Below are 10,466 nucleotides of genomic sequence, written 5' to 3' on the forward strand. Positions count from 1 at the left end.
TGTTAATAAACATATTTATTCAAAGATTACCTTAGTCTTTTTTTCTTTACATATTCTATTGAAAAACCAAAAAATAAAGCTTTATACATACAGAACAACAAAAAATATTTGTCATTGTGCAAAGAATTTCTAAGAGATTTTTTTGCAGTTAGTTTACAATAGTAAAGAATCAGCGTGACCTCTGAAACAGTTATTAGACAGAAACAGCTTTATTTTCCGATCATGTGACACTGACAGTCTGTCAAGGTTTTTCTGAGTGAATCTGCCAGATCCCGAGTCTTAAACTTGGCAGCAAACTGCTGACCTTCAGCATCTCCATCTGTGGGAACATGAGCACATTATGAGTAAAGACGAGATGTAAATCTGTGGAGGTTTTGCAGTTTCTACCTGAGTGGTCTTCATCCATCCAGGACAGTGCGTTTGCATTGGTGCTCACAGGTTTAGGATGAGTGCTTCTGGTAATGCAGTGATTGACCAGCAGCTTTTCATCCCCCTCTCGACACATAAACACACGGTAACGCTTCTTCACCGGATGGAGAAGCACCTTAATGTGTCCTGCACCACAGGATTTCCACTTGTTAACATCACAGTCCCAGAGGAAAAGTTTGGTCCATTCGTTGAACAAAATCTCCTCTTCATTCTCCTCAACCGATGGAAGCTCCACCTTGACAGAAGCAATCACATGATGAAAATATAAAAGGAAAATTAAGAAAAACTATATGTTGGTTTGATAGAGTTAGTTCAAAGAGTGATAAGGGATCGGTGGAAAAGTTTAGAGAAAAACTGTCTAAAAAATTAAAAAATAAATAATACTAAGAAATAAGATGAACTAAATAATAATTTTGTTTGAATATAATAATGAAGGATAATTTTATATTTGCATTAAAGTAAAAAATGGATTAAATGAAAAACTAAAAAACAAATAATTTAGAAATAAACAGTAAAAATATTGTAAAAATATTTAAATAAATAATATATCTAGCAGTACAGTACTATAGTGAGCATAAAAAATGCAATGATGTAACAACAGAAAATAAATTTTATATTAATATTTTATGCATATTTAAAACATTTTTTTTTACAGCATGAACTTTTTTTTTTTGGGGGGGTTGAAATTGGGTCACTTGCACAAGTTTTATCAAATTTGTACATGAAACACTTTTTATTGGTTATGATTTAAGTAAGTTATAGTGAAACAATTACCCCAAAAACAATGTATGACTACAACAACATGTCAAGAATTGTTTATTTCAATGCAGTTTTACTCTAGCAGGAAAGTAACTGGATATCTACATGATTAACTGCTTCATCATCGTTGTCATCATCACTGTTCTCTTCCTCTTTGTGATTTTGTGTCTTGGTTGCAGCTCCAGCATCTATAAAAATAAACATAAAGAAAAGATAACCATAACAGCATTATTAGCAGTATTAGCATGCTGTATATCTCACTGTCTTTGAACCAATCTCAGTAACCTACCATGATCACCGACTGCATCAGGATACAACTTTCCTTTCAGAGATCTGACAGCCACTTCAAAATCTTCATCTAAGTGAGAGAAACACAGTATAGAGGTTAACACGGGTTAATGCATGCTTTGAGCTGTGGTGCATCAAGAGCCAAGAAACCAGAAGACAGTGTGTTTCTAGCGTTGGGTATCGTTTTAATTTGATCAACTCAGATTCCAGTTCTTACCGATTCCCAGTTTCGATTCCAATGTGGTTAAAAAAATTCAAAGTCAGACATTTAGATATCAAATATGTTTATTCTGTGTCTCTTTTCGCAAAACATTTAATTGCTTCTGAATGCCATAAACACAAGAGCTGTGTGAAATAGAGCTGCATGATTCTGGATAAACTGAGTCTTTTTTGTTACATGGAGGTTGTGGTCCTCACAATTCTGAAGAAAAAACAGACAAGTTAAAATCTCATGGAATTTATGAATGAATTGATTCAATGACTCACTAATTCTTGTTTCTATCTACTTGTTTCATTACTGGATGAATCAGTGTTTGTGAATGAATCTCTTTAGTATTTATTTTGTTATAAAAGTTTTATTTTAATGTTCGCTGGTTCCCGCCACCTTCTTCCCCTGACTACGAAGGGTTACATTGTTACAAGAGTGCTTTACATGGTACAAACTTGCTGGTTTCATGCAAGTCAGAAATGTAATTTAATTTGATTATATCAACCATACAAATGACATAAAAGTATATTTGTAGGTTTTATCAACTTAATAGACCCTTCATATTCCTCACCATCATCATCCTCATCCCTGGTGTATCTCGGCTCATTTCTGTAACAGAAGAACGTGTGAGGAAGCATCAGTCTGGCTGCCAGTTCGGCTTGTTCTGCTGTGGGCTTTCGCTCAAACACGATCTCAAAATCAGCCATAATCATCTTCTCTTCTGATTGAGAAAACAAACACATTACAATAAAAACACCAGAGAATAACCATATCATGTTTTGTTGATAAAATGACTGAACTTGCGCTGTTCATATCTCACAGTTCAGCATTCATATTTTGGAAGTCTGCAGTGTGAGATATGAATGCATATGAATATGAAATTCAGTGCTCAAATTTTACAATTCAACATTCTTATCTTGCAATTCAGGGCTCGAATCTTACGATTTAGTGCTCAGATCTTGCAATTTAGCGCTTATATCTCACAATTCAGCTCACAAATGTCACAATTCAGCACTTTAATCTTCCAATTCAATGTTTATTTCTCATAATTCAGCAATCATTTCTCGCAGTTCAGTGCTCAGATCTTCCAGTTCACTGCTCGTATCTCATAATTCAGCACTCATATCTCGCAATTCAGTGTTCATATTTTGCAATTCAGCATTCATATCTTTTATTTCAGTGCTCAAATCTCACAATTCAGCATTAAATGTCACAATTCAGCACTCAAATCACGCAATTCAGTGATTATATCTTGCAAATCAGGCAGAAACCAGCTTCTACACAATTGAAGGAAAAAATTTTCAAATTAAAAGTTTGCATTCCTCCTGACACAAATGTCAATATTACTGTCACCTGTGTCACGTCTCTCTGCTCCAGTGAATGAAGTGGCCACTGCTTCTTGAAAGCATTTCTTGAAAGCGTCTGCCGTCTCCTGCAGTCTAAACCGTGCTGCTAATGTCTGAACGCTGCTGTGTCCATCAGCAAATCAAGAGCGCTCCATGTCCACGCTTTCTCAGACGCTTCCATCGGCTCCAGCTTCATGTTTGGAGTAATCCAGTGGTTTGCACATAACTTCAGGACCTTCTCTCTCCTCATCACGAGTCTTGCACGTCTGCTTTCATTGTTCTGAAGTATTTTAAGGTCACCTATGCCTCTTTCCTTCCACTGCGGTGATTCTTTGTCATAGCGATATAGTTTGGCTCTGTGACTGAAAACCACTAGCTCATTCTCCTCTCCAGTCAAGATCTCAACTAGATCAGGTAACAGCACAACCGGCTTATAGTCCTCTTCGTTTTCATGTTTACGTGTTTCTTCTGCATGATCTGAGCCAGAAGCCTCCACAGAAGTGGATTTAAGGGGAACGTGCTGGAAACTGAAGGTAAATTCTGCCACTGATTCCCCAAAACGGAAAACATTCTTCTGGTCCCGCTGAGCAGGACCTTGAGAGGACTTTATCTGGACCTTTGCTGAAACGTCATTTCAGAGATGGAACAAGTTATTTGAAGAAAGATTATAAGGACAAACACAAAATAGTGAATCAATAAAACCAGGAACATGTTTTAAGAAAGTAAATAAGGTCAAATCTGATGTTATCTTGATGTTATCACCCCCCATGTTATCCAAGATGTTCATGTCTTTCTTTCTTTCTTCATTCGTAAAGAAAGTAGGTTTTTTTTCAGGAAAACATTCCAGGATTTTCTCCATATAGTGTGCTTCAATGGCGATCAATGCATTGAAGGTTAAAATACAGTTTTAATGCAGCATCAAAGGGCTCTACATGTTCCCCTGTTTTATCTCAAATGCTCGTTTTGCTCTAGCTTGACCTCACTCATTACGGAGTCACATTGGAAAGGTCACGCATTTTTTAAATTAATTGTTGACTCTGTCGTGCCAGGTTTGGTGTCTTTTTTCAATAATTACCTTTTAACTGGCTCTGTCACTCTGCTTCTCAAGAAGCCTTCACTAGATCCTTCTATTCTGAATAACTTCTGTCCCATTTCTGTTAGAAAGGTTTTAGAAAAAAATGTGTTTGACCAACTGTAGTGCTTTCTAAATCTTAACTGTATTACTGAAATGTTTCAATCTGGCTTTAAATCTGCTAATAATACTGAAACGGCCCTTATAAGAGTGTTAAACGATCTCCTATTAGCTACGGACTCTGGTGATTCTGTGGTCCTGATTCTCTTGGATTTATCAGCAGCATTTGACACTGTGGACCACTCTATTTTGATATCTAGATAAGAGTGAGATGTGGGCCTAAAAGATACGCTGCTTAAGTGGTTTCAGTCTTTTTTATCTTGACAGAATCAAACCAGGTTGTTGCTCCTCTCACCTGTGGCATCCCTCAAGGCTCGGTATTGGCACCCTCCCTATTTCATGCTTCCTCTGGGTTCCATTCAAAGAAGGAATGGGGTGTCTCTTTATTTCCACACTGATGATACTCAGGTTTATTTATCTATTAAGAGAAATGATCCTTCAGCACTTAGTACCTTACTAAGGTGCTTAGATGAGGCCAGACTCTGACTAGCTCAAACTTTTTAACGTTAAATGAAGATAAAAGAGAAGTGATTGTTTTCAGTCCTACTGATCATTCTCAGGCTAGATCTGAGCAGCTTATTGGCCTTCAGATCCTCTCATGTGCGAAATCTGTCCTTCTTGATGAGTCATTCATATTGGACAAACATATCTCTTCTGTAATTGGTTCCAGTTTTAACCAACTCCACTTGGTGTCTAAAGTCAAACACTTTTTAAATGCTAGATATTGCTGTCCACGCTCTTATTACTTCACGATTAGATTACTGCAAATCACTATATAGCCGTATTTCAAAGTCACAAACTACTCGCCTACAACTGGTCCACAATGCCACTGCTAGATTTCTCCAAAATAGTTGGAAATGTGACCACATCAGTCCCATACCGAGGGCCCTACACTGGCTGCCTGTTCAATTTATAATCAATTGATAAATCTTCACATAACCAAGCCCCTACTTATCTCTAAGAGCTTCTGAATTTCTATACTCCCACTAGAAGTCTAAGATCCAGTGACCAGAATCTCCTTTTAGTTCCTCAGTCCAGACTAAAACGTAGAGGGGATCAAGTTTTTCTGTTGTTGTATCTCGGTTAAGGAACAATCTGCTGCTTGAGATTAGAGTGGCACCTTCGCTATCCAACTTTAGTCTCTTTTTTGATCTGGCCTATTAATATCACATTCTTCTTCATTGTACTATGGTCTTGTTTATCTCTCATTACTTTGGTATTAAATTAATGTTTTATTCTTTCTGTTTTATGTGTTTATGGTTGGATTTTAATGTTTAGCACTTTGGTCAGTCTTGTGGCTGTTTTTCAATCCATTGAGCTCCACTGAAGTCCACTATATGGAGGAATATACTGGAATATTTTCCTCAAAAAACGTAATTTCTTCACGACTGAAGAAAGAAAGACTTAGACCTCTTGGATGATGATGGGGTGAGTAAATCATCAGAATTTTTGTGAACTGAAGTGAACTGATCTTTAAATATCAAGATGTTACCAGGGTTATTATTATTAGCCAAAACTAACCCCCCCCCCCCCCAAATATATATATATATTGGTTACTTCGAGAAAAATAAAACTTGAATTGAAGTAAAATATTTTCTTTAAATGTGTTTAGCTAGTTGCTAAGGTAACCTTTCTTATTTAGTTAATGTATTAAAATAACTAAAGCTGAAATCAAATGAATAATACATTTGATACATATATTAACAAAAAATTAATTGACACAATTTTTTACTTAAAATGAAAAATGGAAAAATAAAAAAACTAATTCAATATTTTAATAAAATGATAGAAGAGTGCCTCAGCAATACTAAAATAACCTAACCTAATCTAGGTCCACAAACAACACTCTTCAGTTAACACATCCTTGTTTCTCACAGACTAACAAACGCTTCTCAGGTGTTTCTTCTGAAATAGTTGTCTCCTGAGGATGCAATCAATACTCACTGTGATGGAGTCTTCTGCCTGCTTTAGCTCTTTGAAATCCTTCTCTCTGTCTCGGACGTTCTGCTGAAACTTCTCACGTGTTTCCATTAACTTGATCTGGCCACAGAATAGAGTTAAATATTTTAGCTTTTATTAAAACTTGCAATCACACATAATATTAACATTTAGATACTAGGATCCCCATATACATTCAGTTTGATGAAATTAAATCTGTTAAATCTGTTCTATGCAAATGTTTTGATAGAATGAAACCAGTTAAATGTCTAGATTCAACATTGTTTACTGTTCAGACGTTCCCATTTAAAAGGAAAAAAGTATCATCTGTATGCAAGTTGACCCACATTTGGTTTCTGACCGCTGAAAATGTCTACAATTTAACTATTTACAAAAGGAGACACAATATAGCCACATGAAAATCCCCATATCTCTGGGAATGAACAATACAGGGCTTTAAATGAAGACGCTACTGTAAAAGAAAAGTTTGTTAAGAACTAAAATCTAAAAGGAGGTTGAGAGATATTTAAAGGTATGTTCACCCAAAAATTAAAATTAATAAAATAATAATAATAATGCATTTTATTTGAAATGCCTTTCACAAAACTCAGGTTATGGATAGCCTTGAATGCAAAAAGGAGGATTTTGAATTCAACTCTGGATTTAATCACAAGCCAGTGCAAATCATGTAAAACTGGAATAATGTGGTGAAAGAAGGGAGTATTAGTGATGTGAGCGGCAGAATTCTGGACCAGTTGAAGCTTATGGGTGAATTTGTGACGGAGGCAATAGAGAAGAGAATTACAGTAATCAATACGGAAAGTGACCAGTTTATGGACAAGGATAGATGTGGAACAGGAAGTGAGAAAGGAACGAAGACGATTAATGTTACGAAGATGGAAAAAGCACACCATGTTTTATTATTAATATGTGGTTGAAATGATAATAAACTGTCGAGGATGATACCCAAACTCTTAACCTGAGGGGAGGTAAGAGTGATAAGAGTGGAGAGAGGGAGTGTTGAATTGGGTCTGCTGGAAAGGTAGAGTTGGGTGTCGTCCGCGAAACAGTGGCAATGGATATTGAATTTGCGAAAAATATTACCAAGTGGAAGGAGATAAATAATGAAAAGAAGGGGCTCCAGGACAGAGCCCTGGGGAACACCTGTGGTGACTGTGGCAGACTGAGATCTGAAAGTTTTGAGCTGAATAGACTGAGTGCGGCCTGAAAGATATGAGTGAAACTAGCAGACAGGGTTGTGAGTTATGCCACTGGAAGATAATCTGTTGAGAAGGATGGAGTGAGAGATAGTATTGAAGGCTGCACTCAAATCAAGGAGAATAAGGATGGTGATCAAACCAGAGTCGGCAGCCATAAGGAGATCATTGGAGATTTTGATGAAAGCAGTTTCTGTACTATGGCAGGGATGGAAGCCAGATTGGAATTGTTTGTAGAGGTTATTTAGAGGTAGATGCGAGTGAAGTTGAGTGGCAACTGTTTTTTAGAGAATTTTGGAAATGAAGGGAAGATTAGAGGGGGTGGAGGTTATTATAATTGCTTGGAACTAATGGAAGAGAGGTGAAGAAACGGATTTTAGGTGCCGGTGGATATTCTGAAATTTCTTAATGAAGAACAATGTTGGGAAATTACAAGTATCAGCAGAGTAAAGGTGGGGGGGGGGGGGGGGGGGTTAAAGAGGGTTGAAGAAGTTTGTTGGATAGTGAGAACAGAGCTATGGAATTTACTTCGTTCAAACTGAATAAACCAGAGAGAGAGTTGATTTAGTTTTAAGGACTGAATCCTTGTAAAGCAATAAAGTGGTATTTGTACATTTCTTTATGAATAGTGAGCCCTGATTTAGATTACTGTCGCTCAAGATGCCGACCTTTGGGTTTCAGTGACCGGAGCTCCGGTGTATACCAAGGAGCAGATTTAGAGAAGGTGACAGACCGAGTTTTTACCGGAGCAAGAATATTAAGGATATTGCTTAAACCATTATTATACAGAGCAAGCAAATCATCTGGGGTGGAGACATTTTCCAGGATCAAAATATTAACAGAGTAGGACATGAGAGTATCAATATTATTATCCTTAATATTCCGAAATGAGATGAGATGGGATAGCTTGGTTATAGAAAGACCGAGTATGACAGTGAATGAAAGAAGATGATGATCTGATGGAGATAGATTCAGACGAATTCAGACGAAAAGTAGACCAGAATGAGCTGATTGCCTTGGAGTTGTCGTGGAGGAAGTTACGACGAGACCCGCGATGGATATATCTCTGGCAAGGTAGAAGAACAATGTCCAGGTGGAGGTGAACCGCTGCCATCAGCAGAGTCTCGGGCAGGTAACCGTGGAATCGGAGGGGCTCGGCAGCCGTGTATTGTAGTAGGCCTGCCACGGGATGATGGACACATGCCAGGAGAGTCCAAGCCAGTGCAGACCACAGATGAAGGCTGTTGACTCGCATTGTGGGCTGCGGCACTCTGATGAAGTCCTGAAGCTGGGTGGTACAACAGGCAGGTGATTTATAGATGACTAACGTTGGCTAGTGTACACCCATCGTCCTCTCACACAGACAATAACACACACATTATCCCATAATTTACTCACCCTCAAGCTGGAATGCCATTTTCCTGTGAATATGAGTATGATTGTTAGAGGAAAAGCTATAAAGATTACAGTTTATAAAAGTGATATTTGTCTTACACAAACCTTTAGAAGGCATTTATTAACCCTCCAGAGCCGTGTGGAGCACTTTTTATGATGTATGGATGCACTTAATTTTCCTTCAAAATTCTCTACATTCACTGCCAGTATAAAGCTTGGAAGAACCAATATAACTTTTCAATATAATGCATTCATCTGAAAGAAGAAAGTCATATACACCTTGGATGGATCGAGGCTGAGTAAATCATGGAGTAATATTTGGGTGAACTAACCCTTTAATGCTTCCTGAGCTCCAGATAAACAAACTTTGAGGAAGTTCTCATTTTGATCTGTCACTGTTGGCATTTATTGCAGCAAAGATGATTAAAGTCGCCAGATTTTACTAATATGGCTATCAGTCTCTGTGTAAAAATAACATTATGATGCTGCCGTGATTCTAAAGTCATTTTTGATCTATCATTTTGATCCCCTCTATAAAATAGTCCATTACTCAGTAAATATTCATCCATGACATTTAAAAAATGTGTCTCTCTTCTTCACTTATGTTAATCTTTAAAAAATGCAAATGTAACCCAGGGTCCTCTGGTTGAGGACATGTCATGCCCGAGACCTCAGATATTATAAATCAGGATCTACCTGTCTGTCTGCTCTTTCCTCTGAAGCTGAGATGCTGTCATGCTTCTTGTGTTCATGTATAGCACACAGCACACAGACACACTTCTGATCAGTGCGACAGAAGACATCCATCAGTTTCCCATGAAGAGAGCAGGTTTTGCTCTGAAGATCCGTGGCTTCGGTCAGCAGATGTTTCTTCCATCCAAACAGATCATTGTGCTTCTCCAGGTGATTTCTGCAGAATGAGGAGACACAGGTGAGGCAGGATTGCACCGCTTTGGTTCTTCTGGAGGTGCAGGAATCACAGCTCGCTTCATGTGCTTCAGCATCTTCATCTTCCTCCTCCTTTGGTCTCATCTTCATCAGTTTCTCAGAAAGCTCCTTCATCTGCAGCCAGTCACTGACAACAGGTTTGTTGGGAAAGGTTTGTTTGCACTGAGGACATCTGCACACATCTTTATCCCACAAACCTGTAATGCAGTCCTTACAGAAACGGTGTCCACAGGGAATTATGACTGGGTTCCTGAAGACATCCAGACAGACGCAACACCTGAGAGATTCCTGATCGTATAACGCTTCAGCTGCCATCATTTCTGCTGGATCCACAAACGAAACTTGGACGTGTGTAAGTTTTCGTTTCGTTTGTTTGGAATCGAGTGAGTCAGCAGTGGGAATCTCTTGACTGTTTTCTTTCACTTTAATGCAATACTCTACTTTCGAGCTCTTTAATAGGGTCGGGAAACAGATTTATTTTACAACATTTTGCCCACGCGAATAACAAGCGGATTTCTTGTTATTTATTTCTTTTGCGAAGTCGCAGAATATCACTTGATTATGAGTGCGAGGAAATATCCCGAGTTATATGGGATATGTAAACGTGGGGAAACTGATGTCTTGTATGTGCAGTAGTTATGACAAATATTAATGTATTTTCATCTGTTCATGTTTGTTATTGTCCTCCTCCGAGGGATGCTGCAGTGTCGTGTGTTTCCACTAGATGGAGCCAGCAGGAAATAAGA

General features: G+C 38.0%; 2 protein-coding genes across 2 annotated transcripts; both read right to left on the bottom strand.

Moving 5' to 3' along the window:
• Window positions 1-209: 209 nt before the first annotated feature.
• On the bottom strand, window positions 210-3,671 carry LOC132095619 (E3 SUMO-protein ligase RanBP2-like). Its single transcript, XM_059500761.1, has 6 exons — window positions 3,038-3,671; window positions 2,256-2,405; window positions 1,478-1,546; window positions 1,294-1,376; window positions 388-664; window positions 210-319 (listed from the first exon to the last, which is right to left on the bottom strand). The coding sequence occupies exons 2-6, from the start codon at window positions 2,395-2,397 to the stop codon at window positions 210-212; spliced, it is 681 nt and encodes a 226-aa protein (XP_059356744.1). The 5' UTR covers window positions 2,398-2,405; window positions 3,038-3,671.
• LOC132095621 (E3 ubiquitin/ISG15 ligase TRIM25-like) lies at window positions 3,137-10,179 on the bottom strand. The gene is made up of 3 exons (XM_059500762.1): window positions 9,469-10,179; window positions 6,106-6,262; window positions 3,137-3,651 (listed from the first exon to the last, which is right to left on the bottom strand). Exons 1-3 carry the CDS (start codon window positions 10,036-10,038, stop codon window positions 3,137-3,139), a joined length of 1,242 nt encoding a protein of 413 aa, XP_059356745.1. The 5' UTR covers window positions 10,039-10,179.
• Window positions 10,180-10,466: the final 287 nt, after the last annotated feature.

The sequence above is a fragment of the Carassius carassius genome, chromosome 19, assembly GCF_963082965.1.
Source record: "Carassius carassius chromosome 19, fCarCar2.1, whole genome shotgun sequence".
Classification (NCBI taxonomy): Eukaryota; Metazoa; Chordata; class Actinopteri; order Cypriniformes; family Cyprinidae; genus Carassius; species Carassius carassius.